General features: G+C 38.7%; 1 protein-coding gene across 13 annotated transcripts in view; it reads right to left on the bottom strand.

The window, feature by feature from the left end:
- Positions 1–27,688, bottom strand: part of RAPGEF2 (Rap guanine nucleotide exchange factor 2) — a 303,062-nt gene that overhangs the window by 106,857 nt on the left and 168,517 nt on the right. Inside the window, exon 1 of one of the 13 annotated variants that reach the window (XM_025184009.2) lies at positions 12,004–12,823. The exons of 10 other annotated variants lie outside the window; for them this stretch is intronic. In XM_025184009.2, coding sequence (XP_025039794.1) covers positions 12,004–12,063 — 60 coding nt within the window. In that variant the 5' untranslated portion in view covers positions 12,064–12,823. Of the gene's footprint in view, positions 1–12,003; positions 12,824–27,688 lie in introns of those variants that run through there. 2 more of the 13 variants (XM_025184010.2, XM_006121876.4) reach the window with 2 other exon arrangements.

Raw genomic sequence — 27,688 nt, 5'->3', positions numbered from 1 at the left:
ACACTCATCCCCACTCAGAGACCTAAGCTCTAGCCCTATTCTTGAAAAGTAGGCCAAACAAGTGAATATTCCTTTTCACCGGGATCTACTCATGAACAAGCAATCTCCTCAAGAGTCTTGCTGTAGTGATTCTGCATGCACTTCTTGGTAAAGCAAAGTGAAGTTCTCACTGAGTACCAGAAGGAAAACTGGAAGTTCTTGGCAGGTGGAGTACTGCCTCTTACACATCACAATTCCTGCTGTCCCTTAATGGCTTCTAGTGCTGCTCCCTACCTTGCCCTCGCTGTTGCTGACCAACTTCACTTTTTAATAGGTGGGGGGCGGGGTCTCTCCTCCTATCACTATCATGAAAGAGCCTGTGTTCTAGATGTATTCCTATGCAAGCAGGATGCCCCCCAAAGGCTACTAAATTCTTAAATGGATGTATATTGAGCTATTGTTGTCCCCATCTTCTCCTTTTACGGTGAGAATAAACAATTCAAAAGAGGATAACTATGCTTAAATATCATTTGTAAGACTCCCCGATGCTGGGGAGGCCAGGCTTTGAAAATCTGGAAACTGAAATTAAGAAGATCAGTTCCACTGTAACAGTATTTCTAAACATGGCACTGTGCATTTTCATGTTAATTGTATTTTAATCAATACTTTACCAATCAAATGTCCTCAGTTTACAAATATGAATGGAATTTCCCTAACTGCCATTCCTATACATTGTGGAATCAGTTTCCCCAGCTATGTTCTGCTTCTTAACTATTATTATCTCCTGTACTAAATGTTCTGCAGGCCAAATCAGGCTATACTGACACCTGTGCAACTCCCATGACATTCAACAGGTTTGCAGAAATGTGACAGCTTGGAATTTAGAAAGCAACTCTATGGTGTAGGAAGATTCCAGTTCGCACTCATTGCACTGCAGAGCTCAGGTAAGCAAAAAGCAATAAACTATTTTTAAACTCTCAAGCAAGCAGACTGACTGAATACACAAAAGGGCCAGACCTGCAACACAGTATGATATAATTTATATATACTCAACTTTTCAGAACCAAAATACACTTTAAACTGTTCTTCCCTGCTGTTAAGTGGCAATAATAGAGTCAACCTTAAACTAGTAAATCCAACTAAGTTGTGTGTCCAAGTAAGTGGCTTATGTATTTCCCAACAGAGACTGAAGCTTGGAAAAGAGCAAGCTGAAAGACTTAAGACATGAAACTTATAGGTTATAGGGTGAGTACAAGAAATGGCAGATAATATCTAAACATTTGACTGAGTAGGTCTGCTGGTTTTTACCTGCTACCAGAAGGATAGTTTACAAGTGTCAACAAGGGAGTTTCTGTTATTAGACAGGCAAGATTAGACAGGAGATCTGAGTCAACTTGATATTTCAGAACAATTTCCTCTGTGATCTTAACCCAAAACAAATGTGATACTGGCAGACTATTACTTGAACTGTCCATAGCAAGCATTGGTTTATTGAGCTGAAGCCAACAGTCCTTAATGAAGGCACTGAATCTCCACCAGAAATGGACCTAGTTCACGCCTACTGCTTTCTTCTAGTCACCACATGAAGCCAAAGAAGAGGTGACAGAACAGAGTACTTCTAAACCTTCAATAACTTACTTGAGTATCTGTGGTTTAAACTCATTTCAACCCCTCCGACATTTGTCCCCTAAAAATATTTTCTCCACAAAAAAAGCAGTGCAGCCCAAATCTACACAATCCATATGCTGTTGGACACAATAAGCAGCACAATATAGGTTTCCAGTGTTCAATGAGCATTAATACAGTCCAACTCTATGGGTTACCTAATACTGTGCTTTTGTTCCAGGAGAGAAAGCATTGATGGTTTACAGAAATCAAGATGATATATTAGTAGGTTCAGATACCCAGCTCTATCCATGTAGGTCTTTGTAATACAAAACGTATTATCACACTAGCTACCAATATTTTTTCCTTAAATCTACAACGTGAAATATGTCAAATCCAATGGTTTCATCATGGCTAAATCCTGAATTACTACTCTTTCCCAGTTTTCTTAACATTGATTCTACTATATTCCATCACAAAGTATCTTAGTCCGTAGGACTTGTCATCAAATACTTGTAGATAATGAATCCTGGCAACAATCTCTGTTTCAACACACTTATAACCTTCTAAGCTATATAATATCTAGAAAAACTGTAACATTACTCTGACTAACCTTGCAACATTTCTAAATTGAAAAACAGAATACTAAGAAATTCACAAAAAGTCTTCATTTATTATGTTTCACATAATAAATATTTTACTGATCCATTATTTTCAACTAGCACTACCTGAAGATCAAAAAAATTAAAATAATCATAGGCTTTATTATAGTATTGTGATACCCTGGAAAACATAGTTATATGAGTTTGATATAACCAGATGATTAAGTATCTATGAGGGGCTACCTTCAGTAAATTTAGTGAAAAAGATGGCCTGAGGAACATTCCTTATACTAAGGTGCTCTTAGTTACAGATCCATTGCCTTATAATGTGCTGGTTAAAAGTATTCATTGTGGAATACATACTGGTTTCTTTCCTGATAATCACTTCTTTTTGACTACCATCAACACATTTGGATTAAGAATTTCCTGGATTATATGTTGGAAAAATAGAGCTGAGATTAACATAGGCTAGGTATTTAACTAATCCAAGTTTATAAACCTATTGATGTGGTTGCTCAATGGGTAATTTTTTAATTTCACCTTCAGCTCAGGTTAACTAACATTTTGATATACTGTAGTTAATCACATTACTTATTCTGAAGCTATTTCACATGCCCAGTATGGCCAAAATTATGATTTTTCAGATTTAACAATGATGCAACATGATATACAGTATATCAAGGATAAAAACTTTTGATGACCCGTGGAAAAGAGAATAATGAGAAACTGAAACATGGGACTTCAGCTAGCTACAAGCTGCTCTAAACTCTAACAGACATTCTGATGCTTCAGATACACAGCCTCTAATTGCCAGAAGTATTTGTTGGTATTTTTATCCTATGCTTTTTTTTTTAAAGCATGAAACACTTCATTTGTTTTGGAACTTGGGCTTGTCCTACAATTTTGTCCTTATTTACCTGCTCAACAGAGGCAAAAAAACCTGCAATTGCACATTAAGGGACTTCATTTTCACAGGAGACAAGCACCTGCAGCTCAGATTAACTTCAACTGCATTTACAAATACAGCAAAACTTCAGAGTTACAACTATCTCAGGAATGAAGGTTGAACAGAATATTATAGCTATTCTTTCAAAAGTTTACAACTGAACATTGGCTTAATACAGCTTTGGAATTTTACTGTTCAGGAGAAAAATGCTGCTTTTAAACATCTTAATTTATATGAAACAAGCCCAGAAGCTGTCCTTGACTGTAAATTTAAAAAAAAAAATCTCCCTTAATTTTTTTATCAGTTTAAATTTAACACAATATTGCACTGTATTTGCTTATCCCCCTCCCTGTCTCTGGCTTTCTGTTTGCATACTTCCGGTTCCAAATGAGGTGTGTTGTTGATCTCAGTTTGTAACTCTGGTGTTCCTAACTCTGCAGTCCTACTGTAAAAATCATACTTAACATTTCTACAACTTAAGTAGCCACAGTGGACTTTACAATGGAGGCCCATTTCTACATTCTGAATATTAGAATATACAGATGTATAGTAACAGGGTGAGAAAGATGAGAAAGTATCTATTCCACTGGGTATTCTTCTCTACCTGAGTGCTTTAGGAGGATTTAACATTGCTGGATTGCACACCTATGACATTTTAAGAGTGGTTGGTAGCACCTTCTATTATTAAGGTTGCTCAACACTTCCCATTATAAGAAACAGTTTTCGGTTGCTTATATCATTGCCAAACTTTAACCATTTGGCTTCAAATGCAAGATATTGAATGCAGACTGAATTTTTTTTGGACATTTCAGTGAAAAAAATTGAGGCATTTCAAAGAAAAATACAAAGGGAAAACATTGTTTTCCCCATGTCAAAATATTTTGGGAACTTTCTACTTGGAAAGCTATATTACTTCCAGTGCTTCTGAATCAGGAATGCAAAATGTGACAAGGCACAGACTTTGGTTGTCCCTTCAAAATCCAATGCACATCCAGCCAAGTTGTACACCTTTACAAAGCTTTTCAAAAAAAATTAAAGCATGCATGTGTTCAGTAGAGACCTGGATTTTCGCTATTAAAATCTCTGAGGATTCCATCTTCATTGAGCTTCTCACAGCTCCTAATGTTAACCATACTGCATGGGTGCCATCACAACAGAGCGATCCAGCCTCCTCCAGCTCAGGGCTGCCAAACTAACTGCTGTACCAAGCCTGGATAGGACTGGACATCAGAAATGAGTGCAGAGAATCTATTTTGAGCTTTCCTTAACTCTCTGCTGCTTCCCAGGCAATGTGGAGGAGGAAACTGTCCAGTAGCTAAATCCCAGACTAATTTCACTAGCCTTAAGAGACTACAGGTTGAATCTCTCTAGTCTGGCAACATCTATGGTCTGGCATAATTTTAATTAGCCAGATGTCCACTTATCATGGGTGCAGCGGTGAAAGTAACTTAAAATTTCTTATAGGAACTGTCCTATTGCAATTCGGGTCCTTGTCAGCTCTTTAAATAGCTCCTTTCTGGCTTTTGCAGAAGACCAGTCAGGTCTTGCGGGAGCTGCACACCTGCTTAATTTCAGTTCTGCATGCATGTGGCCAAGTTTCCCACTGATCCATAAAGTTTGTTTACAGCTGCCAGTCCCAGCTCTCAGTATTCTGTGCTGTTATTTTGCTCTAGTTTATCCCTAAATGTCTTCTAAGAACTCAGTAAGCAGTGGAAGAGTTGGTAACGCTGCTAGACCAGAGGTTCCCAAACTTTTCGACACAGGGACTAGTAAATCCATTCATAAGCTGTTGGAGGACTGGTAACATTCATTTGCATATTCATTAATCAAATGATGAATATTCAAATAAGTAGTTTCTGGTCCTCCCAAAGCCCCCAGTGCCAGCTTTGGCAAAGCTTTTGATACTGTCACCCACAATATTCTTGCCAGTAAATTAAGGGAATATGGATTGGATAAATGGACTGTAAGATGGATAGAAAGCTGGCTAGACCAGGGTTTCCCAAACTTTTTACTTTAGTTGGAACCCGCTTTTCTTTTTCATTACTGTTTTTTCCAGCCCAAAAATATAAACACATATTAAAAAAAATTAAAAATGAATAAATTTTCAGTGTTTCACCTGGCTGCATCCTCCGCCCAGCCTGGGCCAGAGCTTGGGGGACCCGGAGCCGCATAGGCACTCCAGGAGGTGGGAGCAGGTGCAGATTAGGGATAGGGTATCTGGCTAGGAGGGAGGGTGTAAAGAGGGGAAGGGTTGTCAGGTGTCCAGTTTTGTACTGGACAGTCCAGTATTTGAGGGTTCTGCCCAGGAAACAAATTGAGAAAATACCGGACATATAAAATGTCCGGTATTTTCTAATTAAGTATGTTTTTTTATTATTAGGTGTATCAGTCCATAGCTGCGAACTGCCTGGCTGGTAGTTGTGCTCACGCTGCGCAAGTGTGTCTACCAGCCAGGCAGTTCACAACTACTCAAGGAAGGGTACGGGGGGGGGGGGTTGCAAAATGGAATCCTCGTGACCGGACTCACTTGTGTGCCCAGGTCTGCATGTGCCCAGGTCAGTCCCGCTTCCCATGGGCCATTTCTCTCCCTCTCCCTTCCCCTCCCCCCAGCTTCTCCTCCCAATCTCCCCCGGTCAGCCCTGCTTCCAGTTCCCCCTGCCCCCCACCGATATCCCCCGGCCAGCCCTGCTCCCCCCCCCCAGCCAGCCGATTCTCCCCCACTTCTCTTCCCGATTTCCCCTGGCCAGCCGCACTGCCCCCCCGTCCAGCCCTGCTTCTGGCAGCTGGTTTGCCCATCCTTCTCCTGCCGATCTCCCGCATCCAGCCACCTCACCCCCCCGTCCATCCCTGTTTTCGCCTGCCGGCCGGCCACCCCCCCCCCCATATCCGCCGGACAGCCCCGCTGCCCCCAACCCTGCTTCCCGCCGGACGGTTTCCCCCCCACACACACCCCTCCTCCCAGCCTGCCCCGCTCCCCTCCCAGCAGCCATGCTGAGGCCCAGTATTTTTTTCCCCACAGCCTGGTACCGGGCCGCAGCCCATAGTTTGGGAAACGCTGTGCTAGACAATATTGACCTTCTGTGGTTTGGCAAATTCTCTCATTTGGCATCAGTGAGATTCTGATGATGCCAGAGCAGAGAGGTTTAACCTATACTTCAAATGTGTATAAGAGATGGCTAAGAATAAATGCAAGAGACAAGCAAATCTGGATGAATTGTTCAGTTTGTGCTAGTAAGTAAGAGATGCCAAATACACACAAAAACTCACAGCAAGCCCCAGTCCATATTGTCACTGATCTGAGCTAATAAGCAACAGTGATAACTATGCTGTGCAGGGGAAAAAAAACACAGAGGACTTTACTAAAAATGGTTCAGGTAATAGCTACTCCATGTGACAACATAATTATGCTGCAATTACTCTTGTCTTCTCCTGCTTCTCATACCACATCACTCATGTATTACATACGTGTTTTTTTCAATTAAATTGGAGAAAAAATAATTAACCTCAAACTCTCAGATATTTATTTAGAAAAGTGAACGTATATAGAGCCATTTCTCTTCCAGAATTAAAAGAGAAAGGTCTCATTTTCCTTTGCACAGTTTTGTGTTTATATCTGATTAATATATGTGCTAACCAACCGTCTTAAAAGAATGTAAAAAATTAAAATAGGAAATACAAATTATTAATTGACAGTGCTGAATAAAGACTCTTCTCCTTCCCTGACTCAACAGCTAACAATCATGTTTGTAAAAATAAACCATAATACCCTATATATTAGGGTTATTATATCCAAGCTCTGGTGAACCAAAAAAATAAAGTGAGTTAGATGCAGAGCTCAGGACCTTACCAGTAGCCCCACCTGTTTAAATCATGGCTGTAATGCTATACCTTACATAAGAAGAAAACAATTGAGCTAACCTGCCAATGAAATAAGCCCTTCATTACTACACTTTATTTCAAAGCAGTAACTTTTATCCACTGACGAGAATGTGCACACAATTCCAGTATATCCTGCAACTCATGAGTTAGCCATCATGCATGAACAACTGTATATAAATATAATGGCTATTTCATAACCCCATTTTTCAAAAAAAGAAAGGAATGGGCTTTTTGAATTTAGTTAATACAGTGTAATGATTCTATATACAGTAGTTTAAAAAAAAGCCAAAGGAAAAAGGTAAGGGTCGCATAATGACATTTAAACCACTCAAGATTGTACATGCTGTATATATTTCCATACACATTCACTACTGAACACAGTTTAACTTACTTCCAAAGCAGAATATGGAAGGAATCTGGATAAATTAGCATTTTATGAGAAGCTTAATTTCTGCATCCATTGATTTTTTTTTCAAATACATAATGTTAATACAATAATTCAATTTTAAGATTATTTCATTTTTCCTTGGCTTTTTAAAAAAGAAAATAAGACACATAAAGCTCATGCATTCTATAATTTAAGAGGCCTGAACCCAACTGTCATGTATACCTCATTTTGATTAGTTCTGGGGCTTAATTTTCATAACTCACTGATGTGTGCACTGTAGTTGTTGCAGTGTCTGACCCAGGATATTAAAAGAGACCAGTTTCCACTGGTGAAAGACAGAGAACCAGATTTCGAGCCACACAGAGCTCTTCAGGAATGGAAAACCTACAGAACACTTTCAAAAGATGAGCCTGGAAGATGGAATTCGCAACTCTGCTAGACAACCAAAAATCATGAACTGAATATAGACCAGGGATTTTCAAACTCCGGGTCATGATTTGTAAGGCCAAGCCACTAACTGGCTATAAGACACTTGGTTTACCTGTGCCTCCCCAGGTATGGGTGATTGCAGAACCCACTGGCCACGGATCTCTGTTTCTGGCCAATGGGAGCTACAGGAAGCAGTGTCCCAGTCCACACTGCTTCACGCAGTTGCGAGTTGCAACCCAAAGTTTCAATACCCTGGAATAGACACACTGAACGTATGACTTACTGCCATATTTTGTAACCCATTACCCTTTTTTTTGTCCTATGACTGCAGAGGTGCTACTGGGCCACTCTCCCTTAAATGGTCACTTAGAACATATGCTAGGTATGTATGCTCAGACTGCAGCCTACACTCTAGGACTCTCCTTATCTTACAAGGTCCTAGAGCCCAGACTCCAACCTAAGCCAAGAAGTGTACACTGCAATTAAACTAGGTATGTATGTCCCATTTACGTAATTAACCTGTTAAGTGTAAAGTTTAACTGCCTGCCTGCCACAGCTGTGCTGGAGCAGCTGCCGTGCTAAGGGAAGGCTCATGGACTGCTGCTTCTGCCCTGTATAAACCTGCCAAATCCCAGCCCACAAGTCTGACTCCCAGTCTTCCCCTTCTCTCCCCCCGCTGCTTCCTCCCTCCCCCACGGGGCTGAGCTGATGTTAAGGGTGATGCTTCCCAAGTAACCAGTTAACTAGTTACCTATTTACATTTCTAAATTAAATAGCCCTTAGACTTAAGCTAGCATTTTGCAAGTGTCTAACTGCTGTACAGATATCCAGATGAGCTCTATGTGGCTCAAAAGCTTGTCTCCCACCTACAGAAACTGGTCCCATAAAAGATAACAACATCAACCACCCTGTCTCTCTAACAACTCACTATAGCAGAAATGGCAAATTAGAACTGTTACATTTTCTATTAATTTGAGTAATCAACATTTTTCTGCACAAGTGGACTATCAGGGCAACAATAAATCTGGAAAAGAAGTAACGAATGATAGGCACTAAGGGTATATCTAGACTAAATTAAAACCACCAGCAGCAAGTTGGAGCTCAAATCCAAACATCTATACAGCTATTTTTAGCACACTAGTATGAGCCTGAGTCTGTAGACCTGGTCTCTAAGACTTGCTGAGTTGGCTTTTAAAAGCAGTGGAGACATTCCTTAATTTAAATTCTTGCACACAGAGCTAAATCCTGTGAAACAATGAGACACTTGCACTCTACCATTTGCAAATTGCTCAGGCAGATCAAGCTAGGAAACAGTACCCTGGGATGTCAAAAAGGGGACTTTAATATGATATAACATTTTGGTATCTGCTAACATAGCCTGCTCAACAGTGATATTTCAAATCAGAACATTTTCATATTTACTTTACTCTCAGATCCTGTCACTTATTAATAAGAACTCATACATTTTTTTCTTCATGCAGATTATAAAAAATTCACAATCTTGAACCTATGAAGTTCTTCTTCCCACCAATAACTCACTAACCAGTTTTCAGATTCTCCCTCCTGTTTTCCAAAAAAAATCACCTGTGAGCTGAGAACTCAACTGTCCCTGCTATCTCATCCCTCACTTGGTGTCTGATGCAAAACAACCAAACTCCGATCTTGCTTTAAGTTATGATAAGAGCAAACTGCACATCAAATTTGGCGAGCCTAGCTCTTAGCATTTAGGAAGGTGATCTCCAAACTTTTTAAGCACAAGGTCACTTTTTGAATTTAAGTCAGTCCAGGATCTACCTCAAACTCAAATATCCCTGCCCTACCTAGGGTTGTCAGGTGTCGAACCGAACAGTCCAGAATTTGAGCTATTTGTTCAGGAAACAAATTGAGAAAATATAAATAAGAAAATATAAATAAGAAAATATAAATGTCTGGTATTTTCTAAAGAAGATGTAATGTAGATAGTGATGCAATGTCAAGTGTGTTTGGTATTTTTGTTGAAACCATCTGGCAACCCTAGCCCTACCCCTTCTCCAAAATCCCCCTCTCCCCACTCTGTGAAGATGGGGTAAAGGAGAGGGGGGACAGAGTGACATCAGTACTCCCCTGCCTCTGTCTCCCCCACCCTACACAACAAGCAGGAGGCTCCCAGGGGTAGCTGAGAGACTCTGGGCAGGAGCAGCAGGGCAATGTGGGAAGGGCAGCTGAAGGACTGGTACTTGATAGCCTCCCAGGCAGACCAGTCAGGATCACCAGTCAGAGGCTCCAAGATCTGCTGGTAGATCCTGATCTACTGGTTGGAGACCACAGGTTGGGAAGAGTTCTTGAACAAATGGACTCACAGATAGACAGGTGGACATAGAGAGATGCACATACTTTTTAATATATATTAGATGACAGATATAAGCTTACATCAAGGTTTTCATTTTAACTACTGCTTCTGTTAACACAAAACGTATCTATAAGCTTGTACTAGGATTATATCATCAATTTTTTTCTCCATTTTATAAGGTTTGGTTTTCTGATTTATCATGGTTTCATTTGAGAGCTTCCCACTCCTATTTTCAATTTTAAAAGTATATCTAGAATATATTAATTAGTATAAAATTCTTGACCCGTGTTATTAGATTAATCTGAAGCAACAATATTAGAGCATAAAAGAGGCACAATGTATAAAAATGTAAGTCTTTACAGTTACAAAGTTTATACCTTCCCTCCATCACCTGCAAGTAATTATTGCACTTTCTTTAGATTCTTATTCTATTACTACAGCCTGTCTAGAGCCTTGAATGTACACCCTTAGAGGTATAAGTGGGAGGAGCAAAGAGAATAATGAAGATGAAAACTGAGTGAAAAACAGCACCAAAACTCAACTTCATCATTTTCCAGTCAATCTGTACTCTTGCAAACATCCTCAAACAGGCCTGGTAGAACTTATTGAAGAGGGAGAAATAGCTCAGTCTTTTCATTAGTATAAATTCTAACACATCATGAACTCCTTTGTAGGGAGAATGGAACAAGGCCATTACATTCATTACATTCAAACTTAACAGCATAAACCAATACAGTTTGTAATAAGAGGTTCCACATTATGTCTGCCAAATGCCTTAGGAACATCTATTCAACTTTTAAAAGACATTTCTACATTAACTTCTGCTTTTGTACACGTTTTTAAAGTCACTGTGTCTTAACTAGATTGAATGTGTGAATAAAATATATCCATAAAAAGTTCCTCCCAGAACAGCCTTTCAGCACTCATCTCCAAATGGGTATTTCAGTACACCATTTCTGTGTATATTCTACACTACGTACACATTACTGACTATACACATTCACACCATCTATAAAAACCTTTCTGAATTACCAAACAGGCTGAAAATTGCACTGCATAAACTGATAAAAATGTGTGTATTATGCAACAGGCATTAACTGTTAAAAATGAATTAAAGCTTCCAAGATTTTTCTTTTATAAGAACAATCTATCAACTCACATTTTTGACACTTGAGACTGAAACTCATAAGATTTGCTGTTCTCACAAACAACAAAGAATGGTTGCCTATGGGATTACGGCATGACAAAAGTGAAGCTGACTCATGGGACCAATTATAAAGCACCAGTACTTATGGCTTTTGTTCCCTCTAAATTATTCTGTATTTTCACCAATGGTTTTACATTTTCAAGCAGTTTAGTAGGATGTCCATATTATACATATTGCCGAACTAGTTACAAAGGCATCTGCCCAAGCTAGAAAACTACCATATTTTAGCACCACACATTGCTGAACAAGCTTTTCCCCATGACCTCCTATAATATAGGTCACTGACTATACAGCCTAAGTATATTTTTGAAAAGTTATAAAAGATACCAGTGAAAAGTAGAAACAGAATGTTTATAGTCTCTTGACCAAGACAGTGTCATAACATTTTTAAATTAAAAATTAAGCAATTTAAAAGAATCAAGTGATTGGTGTTTTTTCCAAATTAAAACAGTTGATATGAAATACAGCCATTTAATAAAAATATTAATACTATTGCCGGTGCAACTTTTCCCCCTGTAAACAATGCCATTAAAACTGCAAATCATTAAAGCACATCAGCAATAAAAGAAGCAACTCCAATTTAAATGCCGTTAACTGTGACAGGTTATTGACAGAACAAACAGAATTTGCAATACTTACTGAATGTTTCTCCTGCTGGCCCATAACTCCATGGTTAGCTGAGATTGCTAGTGGTTTCATAATGAAGAAACATATGCTGAACTGAATTTACACATCATGTACCAATTTCTCATGGATGGAAAGTCACCCTCTACAGCATTAAATTACAAGAAGAAGGGGAGGGGGGGGAGAAACCAAGATAGAGCTTAAAGTGTCACTACCGCTAAGCTCAAAAACCCTCTCACACTTGTAATACAGAAAAGCAATCCAAACAACAGCGTTCGTCTCCATTTTTGCAACACTGAAAGTCTAAGCATGTCAGGATGTAAGGAGTCTGATGAAGCTCTAAACATCCAGCATTCCTCCAAGCGAACAAAATCATTCCCTGAGACTGAAGAATGGGAGGAAAAGAAAAAGGAGGAAAAAAAAAAAAGCTAAAATGGCTGACTGCACAGAGACTCCCTCAAAAAGGCTTATAACAGTATTATATTAGTCAGGTTGTCAGAACCAGCCTCCAGCATTCAGCCAAGCATTGTTAATACTATTTCGTTTGCAATCACACATGCAAACACCCCCACAAAACACACCCCAAAAAATCAGGGCTGAGCATGTGAATAGGGTCCTCCTCCCTGGCTGCTAATGATGCTGCCAGAGTGGGTGACCAGTGATCACTGTGCCACTCAACTAACCAAGTTTGCACAATTAATCTTAGCAGCATGACATTGATCGACATTTAATTTCATGATGCCTGACCCTCACACTCAAGGCAAGCATGTCTACTACTGAGAGTCAGTAACAGAAATACAACACAGTTATACACACAAAAACCTAGAGAATCATGAGTCTGAATGTAATATGCCAATATAATTACATTATTGTGCTTACTTTGGAAGACCATGGCTGCAGGCAGTTGGCATAGCAACGCACAAGGAAAGCCATTTCCTGGGCAGAAAGAATGCTTCCTTTTCTAAATAAAAAATTCCTCTTAGGATACAAACGGCATTGCTGCTTCCTGCAGAAAGCAAAGACACTGTAGTCTGTCTCTTAACCTGAACAGACAGGCACTCTCAATGCAGTTCTAGTGATGTAAGTGGATTTCTCCCTCTCCCTCCCCCTCCCTCTCCCTCTCTACACCAAAATTTCAACTCAAATGAAAGACGCAGTCCTTGAGGCTCACCCACACAAATACTTAAATCATTGCACTCATTAAGGAAGAGATGGACAATTCAGAAAAAAATAACAAGCTCTTGCCTGTACTGTATCAGTTTCTGTAGGTCAAACAAGTCCCAGAGGGAAAAAATCCATTGAGCACTCACTCCAAAGAGTATAACTTGAAGACAGGGCGGGAATAAGAAGGAAGACTTACGTCCACAAGCACTAGGCTAAATACAATTTTTCACCCAGCCAAAGGTAAAGAAAGGTGTTAGACAACACCTTTCCCTTCCAGCACACAAACATAAAATTGCTGCAAAGCAGTAAAACATCTCTGTCATCACTTGATAAGCTTTTGTGAATTTTCAACAGTTTAATCACAACTCCAATTGCAAATATCTATTGACTGATACAAGTAAGGTCCTGAATTTTCACAAATACCAATAACAATCCTTTTAAACAGACATACCTCTACACCAAGATGAATGTCCATTAAAACAATGGAGCATACAATCCCAGGGATATAAATGATTAACTTTTGTCTGTTTTAAAAATGTACTTCTTGTAGGAAAATTTACCCAATCACTCTCATGGACAACACATTACTTCCAGTTTTACATCTGCAGCACTGTACTATAGAGAAGCTATAATGCAACAGAGAACATACTCAAGCCATAAATAAATGTCAGCTGTGTCCAATATAAACTGATGGCTGTGGAGACCAAGCCTTTGCAAACCAACAAACCTGCTTCTCAACCATTAAGCAGTCATTTTGCTAGAATCTGTCTGATCTGCCACATCCAGTATTCACAACAAGTTCCTTAAATCAGACAACAGCATCAATGAACTCACTTAAACAAAACTTTTTTTACTGCTGCTCTTGAAAAAATGAAATATGTAGTTCATGAAACAAAAAGCTATTAACTTGCATAAAAACATTAAAGGTGAATTTTGAAAAATATTAACATGTATTCTGCAGCTATATTCACCAAGTAACTCATGCACTCTATGTTATTTAGCCTAACTTACTAGGTTACTACATGGTGATGATTTTCTGTACTGACACTGATTACTGGCAAATAAGACTAAAACTAAGTTTAAGTTTAATAAAGGAGGATTCTAACGCAGCTAAGAGCCACAATCTTTTTTATAAAATTATTTTAGGGAGAATTTATTTAATATTTGGCACTTTCAAAAGGGAATATATTTACCTTTATGGGCTTGTTTAATTTAGTATGTCTCCTTGATTTTCTAATACATGTCAAAAGCAGTTCTTTTAAAAGCTGAAATTTATAATTTTCAACAAAACTATTTTATAAACAAATCTGTGCACAGGGAAAATGTTTGGGTATCTTCAGTACTTTGTGAATGATTCTAACATTTTTCAATAATTGATTCAGAATTTTAAAATGTTAAATTTTAAGTTTTATTTTTGGAAATGTTAAACATGTGCATTTAACCAATTAAATTCTGCTTACTGATACTGTAAATTATCCAATTTATGAAACTTGGAAAAGTGAAACAAGATTATGGAGTAGGGAACTGAATAGTTGTGTAGCCGCATGAAATGTTAGCGTTACATGACTAGCAGAGGCAGCATCGTAGGGTAGCTGGTGGGAGCTAGTTCTTGAGGGGAGCCAATTTAAAAACCAGGTCCCCTCATAGACCAGTTGATAACTGAGGCAGCTGCATGGGGTGGCAGTAGTCCCTGTTCATGGAAAGCATGGACCCCCGCCCCTCACGGTCAGAGGCTGCTTCGTGGCAGTCTCTCCATGCCCACCCCTCCCCCACGGCTGCATTTGATGGTGGGGGTGGCAGGTCCGCGGGAGCAGATACATATGGGGAGCTAGATTGAAAGTGGGCTCCCTGTGCGTATTGGCTCCAGCCTACCCCCCTAACTCTCCACGGAGCTGCCTCTCTGTCAGAGGTAGAGCACAGAAGTGGAGGGGACAGGCAGATCTGGTGGGGAGTCGGCTTTTAAGCCAGTTGCCCCTCCATCCCGAGCGCTGGCTCCCGCTACCCCCCTTTGCTGTCTCTGATACACAGGCAGCACCGGGGGCGGGGTGAGGAAATGCATGTAGTCAACAAGATTAACCAATAGGTCCAGGCTTATAGGTTAATCATGTAGTCGTCTACATGATGACATCCCTAATATGGATAAAACAAAAATATTACTTTTTGTCAAGGTAAACAAACACATGCTGTGTGGCTTGGTGGACTTGTGATTAGTGCCCTTCTCTAACTTGAGTTAGGTAGCTTCAGAGGGTAGCCAAGTTAGTCTGTTCAGGATACTCTATAAAATGCTACCAGACCATTTGGAGGTTTTAAAGTGTAACAAAACATACAGATGATATCACGAGCTTTCGTAGGCACAGCCCATTTCTTCAAAACACCACTTCTTGAGTTAGGTGTTTCAACTCCTGGCTACCAAGTGAAGGATTCTCTGCAAAAGCAAACCATTTCATGCCTATGTGGGGAAACACTGCACCAATCTCCACAACTTATTATATATTAAACTGAACACATGCATAGTACTTTACCATTTGACTTAAGAACAAAAGCAATAATTCTCCAAAGAAATCAAGCCTAGCCATCTGTGATAAAAACACTTGAGAGAAATAAGAAAACATGTACTGAACAGAAAAGTATCAGGGAGGGCGAAAAGCCGGGAATTAAGACACAATTGAAAACAGGTTAGGAATAAAGAGTAAGAATTACTTCAATAAGCTCTGGACTCAATATGATTTTTCACCCGGGTGAAGATTTTAAAAAGGTGTTAGACAACACCTTTCCCCTCTCCCCAGCCCACAAATATAAAATTGCTGCAAAGCTATAAAACATGTCTGTTGAGTAATTATAAACAACTAACCATACCATACCAACACTTCCATCTTAATTACTGAAAATTACCTCATTACCAAAAGCAAAACTACACTATCAAATTAGAAAATAAAGCCCTGATTTTAGAAGAAGATACACAACAGCCTAGCCAAACTGATTCTTGACTTCATCTAAAGTTACAAGTTGAAGTGCAGCCGTAACAGCGCTTTAAACTGGGAGTGTGGTCAGGACATGAACACTGGGAAAGAGATCTGCCAGCGCTTTACGTGAACCACCTCAACCAGGGGAATAGTTAACAGTGCTGAGAGCACAGCTCTCATTCAGACTGGTGCTTTACTCTTATTACACTCAGAAAACGGTGTTTTTTCACACCCGAGCCAGAAAGTTACAGCACTGCAAAATGTCAGTGTAGATTTGGCCTTAGTTACTGAAGTTTAAATAGCTCACACTGTCATGAATCACAAAATCTTGTAAGACTATCACCTTTGAAATTAGACAAAACCTGTGCCACCATCCTTGCTGTGGCTTAAAATAAAGAAGTATTATTTACTGTTGTGCATGCAGCTATCTGATAGTTACTTTGTTACTTAACAACATGCATAAAACCTAAGATATCAAGCCTCTTCATATATCTGCTTTCTCTCCCTCCTCTGACCTGTCTCTAAATACCAAAGCAGCTTCATATGGAGTAATTTTATCTTCAACTGTTTTTAACAAAGTAATTAAAATATCATAATTACACATTAAATAAAATGATTAAGGCAGAAATCTGATCAACATTTTGTAAGTTTTAAGTCCTATTTCAAATATAACTGGAATTCATAAAAAAAAATCTCTAAAGTTTCCACATATCCTGGAAAGTATCCAATCTTAGATAATTATGATTAGTAAAAAACACAACTTTGCTTTAACCATAATATTCAAATGATGAATAGAGATGAAAGGGAACCAAAAGCAACATTCAAGCCAAGGTTAATTCTTAATGTTTGTTGTGTCATAAAGTAGCTCTATAGTCATCCAACACAAGTTTTCTGTAAGGAAGACTAGGTTTACAGTCCTAGAAAAATTGTTCTGAAGAGAGATATGAAAGAGATGAATGGCAAATGAGGTCACGGACAATATACAATGAGGGCGTCAGTGAAAAGAAAAAGAGACTTGTTAGCGAAAAGCAGACACTAGTAACCCATTATATTTTCTGAATCTAGAATAGAATATCCCTTTAATAAGAAACCTGTTTTTTATCCTTTTCACTCATTCTGAAAAATGTGCAGAACACCAGCAGTAATAGTAGTACATCATTTTAGTGCATGTAAACATTCCTCTTTTTCTTTGTTTAGTAAAAGGCAAAGGCCAAGTCTAAAAAATTATTTTTTTAAAAAAAGCTCAGTATCGTTAAACATGCATTTCCCAGCACCCACGGGCATTTCAAACTATTTCTATACCATTTTTCTTGACCTCAATTAGTGTTCCCCAACAATTTGTCTCTTGGGAGATGGCTGATAACGAATAAAAAGGAGCATGGGGAATAAAAAAAAAATTGCTCTGAATGCTGCAATAAGTTTAAATGCCTCATATACTGAACAGATAGAGCCTTGCAAGTTTTATATCCATGGACTATGTTTGCAGATTACAGATAAGACGTGGATACACATTTGTATCCATGCAGGGCTCTACAAACACAGCCCTTTCCTCTAACATGCTGTAGTAAATTCCGAACTCAAATGAACACCTGTACAGTAATTTCAAATTTACCCACAACTTCCTCTAAACTCTCGGAAAACTTCACCAAATTAATAAAAACAAACTACTGATCAAATTCACAATGTAGTTTTTCTTCTTAAAATTGTATTACTTCAGCCAAAACAAAGGATTAAACATGATAAATATTACCACTTCACCTTATAGAACAGACATGCAGAGGCATTGTTAAATTAATGAAGCTCACTGCAATCAATTAATATCCTGGCAACCCCAAAGCTTCAGTTACTGCATTGTAATGTCTGCTGTTTTGATAACCCATTTACTAATGTTACAGAACATTTGAACAAATGCCCTTCTGTTGAGCTATTACTGCAGATGAATCTATAATCCAAATCTTTAATATAATGACAAGACCAGAGTATACAGTCAGACTGGTGCCTCAGCTGGACTTGATGCACTATGGTCTGCCAATCTTCCTATTTCTAACTTTGTGTACTGAGCTCTCAGTTTTTAGAAAATAAAACATTCTTGTCTTTGCACGTCATAGTCCTCAAAACATCAGCAAGGTGCAAAATGTACTAAAAGTATTCTAAAACCATAACCACATCTTCGTTTCTGACAGCTGACAATTGCAACGGTTTTAGAAAAGAAATATGAAGCAACTGGGGAACTACTTGAGGCACACTTGTAATGACTGTTAGTATCCTATTGTCAGGATATATAATTTAGCTGGAAAAAAACTACTTAAGCTAAATCCTTGCCATAAAGATTCAGTATGCAAAAGCACTTTTGTATTTTATTTTTAATTATGCTTTATTCAAAATAAGCGTGTGTTTTTGTACTAGCGACCCTCCATCTCCATTCACTGTTTTGCTCTCATGTAACACACATAATGGTTCCACTGTCTAAAATTTTATTTTGCAAGATTATCTAAAATGTATGCCATTAATATTTAATATATACTCTATACAAGTCATTTATGTACAAATTTCAACTAATCTCATTTTATATACATTTTTCATGAAAGCCAATGCATACCTTCTACATAAATTTATGCAGTGTATAACGCTGTATGATTAATATGATTGGTTTTAAGGAAAATATAGATATATTTTATTGCTACAGTTAAACACTAAAAATTAAACCTTTAATTGGGATATATATTTCTGCCCATACCAAAAAACGCTATTATAGTTTTTAAAATAATTTTATCTTCAACAATTACCTTATTAACCCCTCTGAAAAAGAAATTTCTTCATAATTTTTTATTCCACCACACAGACAAATTGTTTTTCTATACTAGCACTTTAAAACAAATGGTCTTAAGCCCTAGAGTTTAGACCCCCTTGAGGGAATTCTAGTATAATGGCTAATTTTAGCTGAGCAGGTGTTGTGCACCTATAACAGATTCTGTCCTTGATTAGTTTATTCTGAAGTGGATGGCTACTTTCTGGATGTCAGTAATTACTTTGCAGGAATAGCTTTGTTGTCTTAACTGTATCCTTTCCATACACAAATAGATAAATGGAGTCTCATTGAGGCTGCATGGCTATGAGGTCATCCTATTATTTAGCAGATTTGCTCATCTTGGTAAATGGAGAGTGGTTACAAGAATGTATTTAATCAGATTGGACAACAAGGATCTCAGTGACAGAATAAAAGCACTGGGATTACTGTGCCTTCTCTTGCTTTCTAACTGTGAAAAACAGTAGGGACGTGGGAGGGAAAATATTTTTCTGAGACCAAGATCGATAGAGGTATTGTAGGATTAGAGAACCTGGATTCCTGAAGAAGGATAAGAAAGAAAGCTCAGTAAGGTAGACCCAAATCTCCATGTTGTTACCTTAACTACTCCATCAGGTCCTCATCTTGCTGTCTGTCTACCTGACATGGACTTGAGTTGTCAAGTGATGTGGAAGCGGTCAAAGGAATTTTAGTATCTCCTTTACTCCATGTTAAGAATTCTCTTATTCAGAATGGATAGCTGTGTACCCCCTTGCTTTTTCATGTACACCGTAGCTGTTCTATTGACTGTTGTCATGAGGATACACTGGTAGGATATTTTTGAAGACCAGGTAGATTGCCTTGAACTCTAGCCAATGTATGTTCTTAACTGCTCGCTTGGACCAGAGTATTGGTGTAAATTCCTGGCCATCATATGCTCTCAACCAGAGAAAAATGGCTTATTTTATGACTGGTTTTGAGAAAGTTCAGAATTGAACTTTTTCATTTGAGATTACCAAGACAGAGAGGAAATGACTGTGGGGTACCAAAATGTTCTTTCAGAATTAGATGGGAAAAGAAGAGTGTACTTGTTGTCTCTGGTCTTCCTCAGAGACTGGTTCTCTCTCTTATCCCATTTTAGTAAATTGGACATAGTTTCTAACATTTGAGTATGCCAAGTTGGGTTTTGGTTAAACAGAGACGTATCTTTGGAACTCTAATTACACCTATCCCAACCAACTCAGTGTTGTGTTTCAGTAGAAGTGAGTCACTACTCCAGTTCAGTTAATAAGCTGTAACATACCTGTGTGACTTTAGAGGACCAAATTAATCATATAATTTCCCTGAACTGCCCAAGAGAAGGTTGTACATTGCAGAGCACATGATTGTAATAAAATTCAGGATTGTGTGCGCTTTGGAATCATCTTGCTGGTGATAAACAAGACTGGTGGAAATGAGAGAGAGAGAGACACTACAAACAGGCTCCCGGGCTCAAAGTTGTCGATGCATATCTGTCTAGCACATAGACACTTCAGTTTATGGCTTCCATGCTCATAGGCTGTTTATAAGCATAGCAGGCAGGGAGCAAAACCCTGTAAGGTACCTTTAAGGTATTTAGGATTGCAGGGCAAATGGTGGCAACTGTTCACTGGATTGCCCACTCAGTCCAGTAACAAGGTCAATGGCTTCAAACATCCATAGCAAAATATAGTTATGCTAAATCTTAACTAATTAAAAAGAATATTACAACACTCCACGAAATGTATAATGGGGAAGGGGGGAATTAAGTAAAATCTTAGTCTTATTAAACACAGAAATTGCAATTATCTATTTTTAATTCTACACCATTTTATTTTCTGTTTTTAATGTCAGTATGGTTGCTGGAATGCTAACTTTAAGTATCTTTCCTCCACTGTCATGGTTTATATTTCCACATCTTTCAAAACTCACTAGGTAACTTGGGGATGTGAAAAAACCCAGTGAGATATAATAAACATTAAAAATATAAACTAGCATTTTATCAAATTATTTTTAGTATCATATACCCTAGTTTTCATATCTCAACTATGTTGGTTGATACAGACAGCACTGTTGGTTGTGCTGAGTTAGCATAAAGCAGCACTAAAACATTACTGAACCTATATGGAAGTTTAGACAGTAAAAAATGAGTTTCCAGAGGAACAAAAATCCAAACAACATAAGCTAGAGTACTACAATTAGCTACACCAATCCATATTTTACATGGTCATCTTAACCCTCTTTAGAAATATGGATTAAAGTGAGTTTCAACAAATTCATGAGAATTATTCATAATTTGGAGGAAGTACAAGATATGAATGGCCTTTTTAGAACTTCAAATTTGTCAGCATGGTCCACACTGATAACAAGTGCCAACAATATATTTGTAAATATCTGATTTTCAAAGACAATTCTAAACAACTGAAAATCTACAGATCGTGAACACTGCAATACTACTTTTTCATTTCTGTTCGCAATCTCAACATTTCTATTAGAAACAAATTTCTTTATTCGAAGGCAACTTCTTCACTGAAAGTTATATGTGTATTAAAGATTTTTTTTCCCTCCTAAAGGGGACACTAAAAAATTTTTTTGAAAATGTCTAAATATTATTCAGAAAACTTAGTAATAGAAATGTAGCCGTACATCAGAAAACTTAGGCATTCACAAATTTTACTTTACATCTTTATTCATGGACAACTAACAAGTCATTCAACCACACTATGGCTATGTCTACATTACGGAGTTTTTCGGTATCCCGGAAAAACTCCGCCATGTCCAGGGAACATATCTGCTCTTCCGACATATTTGCAGAAGAGCAGACACATTCTTTCAAAAGCCCTGCAAACCTAGTTTCATGAGGAAGAAGAGCTCTTCCGAAAGAGGAGGTTTTTCGGAAATTTGGCCCAGTATAAATGGGCCAAATTTTGGAAAAGCCTCTTCCAAAAAAATCAGAAAAAGGTATGCAAATTGCAAAGCACAATTTGCATAAATTTTTCCAAAAAAGAAATGTAGTATAGACAACCTAAATATGCACCTGTGAACATGATGAATTTCTGCCCTAAGTTTTACCTGTTTGGAAACAAAAGTTTATAATGGAATGTGTATCTGTGTTTTAATAGTAGATATGTCGTCACCCTGCCAGAGGAAGCAGGATGTCTGCAGCTCAGAGTGTTAAGGAGTTTTAGATTTTGTTAAAATACAATGCTAATTACATGTTTAAACAGCTGTATTTCCTCTTTTGGAATCTTACAAACAAGTGTTTTTGAACACCTGTGATTCACTCTTAAATACCACTTCTAATCAAATACAGCTTCTAAATAAAAGAGAGGCAACTATATCCCACTAAAATTAATCTGATTCCTATTCATGTTCTCTGATGACTCTCAATGTGCAGTATTACATCACAAACAAACTATTTAGCTGTCAACAACCTTGAGGATCCATGCTGAAAAAACCTTAGACTAGTTCTTTTACATTACTTCAAGTCAGACACGTCATAGACAAATGCCACCAAAGCAGCTGATTGTAAGTATTTCCCTAATGTTTAATTTTTTATGAATGTTTAAAATAATTCCTTCATGATAAAAACCAAGAAATCCAGAAAAAGAAGGGAGCATATGAAATACAGGCCATACTTAGCCGAAATACACTGAATATCCTTCTGACAGTGTGCTTTATGAGACAGGGCATCAGACTTCAGGAGCTGAAGTTCTAGATTGCGATCCTGTTTTAGCCACTAATTATTACACAACCTCAGGCTAGGCACATCACCTCTGTGTGTTTGTTTCATCTTCTGCCTTCTGTGAGTCCTACCTGTTCATACTACGAATTCTTCAGAGACCATCCCACTATGTGTTTGCACAGCACCTAACAAAACAGTACCCCAATCACAGTTGAGACCTGTAGCTATTGCCATTTATTTCTAATAGTAAGCAAGTACATTTAAAACGTAGACACAGACAGATATAGACATGTCAGTTAGGGATGGGACAGTGGTAGGTTGCCATAATAATTCTTCCAATAATTTCGCTACTGCTGCTTGGGGAGTTGGATTAATTACAGAAATGGAAACCCCTTTTAACGGGGCTACAGATATGTAGCTGATGCAATATGCCTTTTGCAGTGTGGATATGCCCACGTCTTCCTGATAGCTCAAGCTCTTAGTTACGCACTATTTTCAGAACCCCACTGACAATTGTGCAAACCAGAATTCTGATTTACTAAAGCACAGCTGCATGTGTAAACCATCCAATCATCATGCAGTGATGATTTAAACAAACAAACAAACAAAGCACAATGACCCCGCCAATGAAGAAGCCTTTTTAATAGCCTCAAACACCTTTTCATTCAAAACCAGTATTTATGCAGGGATATGGAGCCCTGAGCTTCGCGGTCTGGATCCAGCGTGTTGGGGAGATGTGCCACACGCTGCTGCTCATCCTCCCCCGAGCTGGGGGAATGTGGTACTGGAAACTACTTGTGGGAGGGTTTCCCCGCTGTTCCCATTGGCCAGATTTCAGCCAATGGGAGCAGCAGGGAGCATGGAGCTAGGTGAGAAACCCCTCTCCCCCCCCCCGCACCACTCCTCTCATGGCCAGTCCCTGCACCCCCATTCCTCTCCTGCAACCCGCCCCTTACCGCCCAGCTCTCTCAGACCTAGTCTGCTCCTGCACCCTTCCAGACACCCACCCTCAGCCTGCTCCTGCACCTCCCTCTTGGCCAGACCTCCACTCCCAGCCCATTCCAGCACTCTACCTACCACCCAAACCCCCACCCTCACCCCCAACCCTATCCAATTCCCTGGCAACCCTCTCCTGCACAGTGAACCCCTCATTTTGGCCTCACCCAGAGCCAGAGGGGGTCACCAAATTTACTAACTCTGGGACCCCAAAGACAATCTGGCCTGTGAGAAGCTCTGAAGCTTGGTTCTCCCTGTCGCCTCTCCCTTGCCTCCCCTGTGTGGGGCTGGACCACCATGGTAGTGAGGTATCTCAGTTAGAAGCCACATCAGTGAGGGTTTTTGGGTTTTTTTTGTTTTTTGGGGGGGCTGCCTCACTTGTGTGGCCCCCGACTGCTTTTTCTATAGATCATTGGCCCCCAACCCAAATAATGGTGCCCTATGATAATTTGGATGGTTAACCATAGATTTCCATAGGATGGCTACTTTTTACTTCTGGATACTTGAGTACAATTAAGATACCATACTTTTGTAGTTTTACTCAAGTAGTTTTCCAGAAGGATACTCTGACTTATACCTAATTATTTTTTTTTTCAAAGAAGCAGTACTTTTACTCAAGTTAACTTTTTTGGATACTTTTGCCACCACTGCCCCTAAGTGTCTTCTAAAAGCCCAGGAAGCAATGGAAGTGTTGGTAATGCTGCTAGACAATAGTGATTCCCCATGATTTGGCAAATTCTCTGGTTCAGCACCGGTCAGGTCCTGAGAGTGCCAGATTAGAGAGGTTCAACTTAAAATTCAAAATCCACCATTGGATTGGCAACCTTGTTAACTGTCTTTAAAGAAAGAGCAACTATTGAAAGGACATAAACAATTACTTGTTTATCGAAATGATGCTGACATCCTAACAAAATATGCATCTTTTAAAGAGCTGTGCAACCAACATAAGAATGCCAAGTCTATTAACATATAGACCACCACCATATACCAATACAAATGTCATGTATTAACTGTTTTAAACTGCATAAACTTTAACCTGCAAGTAGAGATTTTATACAAATAGTTTAAAAGCAAGAACATACTGCAATTCATTTTTTTTAATATTCCTTGCATCTAAAAGATAACAGAAATTCTAACTTTTTTTTAAATTTGGAATGATAAAACAGAGTGAGGCATGACAGCTTGATTTTTCTGTTGCAAAAGTGAGCTCACATTTTAGTTTTAAAGAAAAACCTAGAATTTAATGCTACATCAATAGTCCCATGTCACCTGGACAAAATTATACATTGCAATAGTATAAATAAATAAATAAATCTACTTCATAACCCAATGATAGTAAAAGTTCATCCCTATTGTGATAAATCTGTATTTTTCTTGATCAAGTTTACACATGTTTGTAAACAGGGTATTATCAATATTTACAAATTGAAAACAGAACCCAAATTGGCAGTATTATTACTATAACTTAAATTGCCTAAAATACTATATGACTTGATACACAGATATCTACTTTGAATTTCTAAATGCAATCAAAAGATGGGTTCAATTATGACATCAGTACAAGCTCTCTTTCCGAAGGGAATGAAAGAACTGCAAGTCCCAATGGATACACAAGTTCTGCAGCAGAGATGATGTAATATACAAAAATAGACATCCTCAGACAGAAGCTGAAACTTGGATAAACAGCACACTGCATACAATTCTGGACTGCTTTGCATTAATTTGCAGTTGCATGCCATTATTAAGAAGAATGAACAATCTGTGTTCTAACATACATTTCCTATTTACATTAACTGAATATTCCATAACTTGTATATTCTATAGATTAAAATTACAATTTTTCACACCCTGATTAAAAAAAATACCACCTTGAAATCATCCAAAGGCAGAAGTACCGACTGTCAAATTCTCAGGCTAGCAGGCCATGATTTCCTAGAAACTGCAGCACACATAGAACGGTACTGTATGTATGCATATTCACCTATTATTTTTTGACATCTCCACAGAGGACCATTGTATTGCAATTTCTAGACAAAGCAAGGTTAGTTAAAGCTGCTGTATTAGTCCAAAAAATCTTTTGCTTTCTGGGTGAATGGCACTGCAAACGAGAATATCCTTGGTTTTTTTTTAAATTATATGGGTCTCTCTCAAAAATACACACACAATAATTTTACTATTATATGTATACATTTACCATTTGATTATTTATATTTGAGTAAGTTGAGCATATTTTATCTTGACAATCGCGGCAACTTCGGGATAATATCATCATGAAATGACATAAAAAAGGTACGAAAAGAGAATATTTTACAATTAAATATTTATTTTCTATTAAAAATATTGCTAGGTATAAATATTCTTCCTCCTAAAAAACCTGGTGGTTCTATAGCATTATGGACCAACCATCACTTCCTTGAAAACAGACACGACCGTTAAATCATTTTAAATTTTTAAGTTTCTGAAGTTGTAGACACTTATAAAAATATGTATTCTTGTACCAAAGTGTGGGCATTGCACGCCTATCTGTGGCTTATACAAGTAATAAGTGAAGTAGTAAAATTACTACTACAGTAAACTTCCGATAATCCAGCACTTTTAGGACCCAGGGGGTGCTGGATTATCAGATATGCCGGACTATCAGAAGGGGGGGCTATGAGAGGTCTGGGGTGGAGGGGGCAACCTGGCAGCACAAACTGACCAGCAGCTGACGCAGGGAAACATGGGGTAGAGTAGCTCCAATTGTCCAGCTGCCTGGAGCACTTCTGGGTTCCAGGTGGTGCCGGACTATCAGGAGTGCCGGACCACTGGAGTAGTCGTATGATATTCTTATTGATAAACTAGGCAAATATAACTTTGATAGAGCCACGATAAGGTGGGTGCATAATTGGCTGGATAACCGTAGTCAGAGAGTTGTTGTTAACAGTTCTAAATCCTGCTGGAAAGCGATAACAAGTGGAGTTCCTCAAGGGTCTGTTTTGGGACCTGTACTGTTCAATATCTTCATCAATGATGTAGATATTGGGATAGAGAGTACGCTTATTAAGTTTGCGGATGACACCAAACTGGGTGGGGTTGCGACTTCTTTGGAGGATAGGGACATAATTCAAAATGACCTTAGCAAGTTAGAGAAATGGTCAGAGGTAAACAGGAGGAGGTTTAATAAAGAGAAATGCAAAGTGCTCCACTTAGGAAGGAACAATCAGTTCCATACATACAAGATGGGAAGCAACTGACTAGGAAGGAGCATGGCGGAAAGGGATCTAGGGGTCATAGTGGACCACAAGTTGAATATGAGTCAACAGTGTGATGCTGTTGCAAAAAAAGAAAATATGATTCTAGGTTGTATTAACAGGTGTGTTGTAAGCAAAACTCGTGAAGTCATTCTGCCGCTCTACTCTGCACTAGTTAGGCCTCAGCTGGAGTACTGTGTCCAGTTCTGGGCGCCACATTTCAAGAAAGATGTGGAGAAATTGGAAAGGGTCCAGAGAAGAGTGACAAGAATGATTAAAGGTTTAGAGAACATGACCTATGAAGCCAGGCTTCATGAACTGGGCTTGTTTAGTTTGGAAAAAAGAAGATTAAGGGGGGGACATGATAGCGGTTTTCAAATATCTAAAAGGGTGTCACAAGGAGGAAGGAGAAAATTTGTTCCTCTTGGTTTCTGAGGACAGGACAAGGAGTAATGGGCTTTAAGTGCAGCAGGGGAGGTTTAGATTGGACATTAGGAAAAAATTCTTAACTGTCAGGATGGTCAAATATTGGAATAAATTGCCAAGGGAGGTGGTGGAATCTCCCTCTCTGGAGATATTTAAGAACAGGTTAGATAGACATCTGTCAGGGATGGTGTAGACGGAGCTTAGTCCTGCCTTGAGGGCGGGGGAGGCTAGACTCGATGACCTCTTGAGGTCCCTTCCAGTCCTATGATTCTACTGTAATTTTTTTTCTTTATTTAATATTCCTGGGGGAAATCAGTTCCACTGTGCAATGCAGAATTTTGCAGAATTCTCTTTCCCTCTACCCCAGTGTTTCTCAAAGTGGTCTGTGAAGCCACTTTGAGATACCTGTTAACTGGCCACTCCATCGTGTTTA

The sequence above is a fragment of the Pelodiscus sinensis genome, chromosome 5 (genome assembly GCF_049634645.1).
Source record: "Pelodiscus sinensis isolate JC-2024 chromosome 5, ASM4963464v1, whole genome shotgun sequence".
Classification (NCBI taxonomy): Eukaryota; Metazoa; Chordata; order Testudines; family Trionychidae; genus Pelodiscus; species Pelodiscus sinensis.
This window is presented reverse-complemented; position numbering and strand designations above follow the sequence as displayed.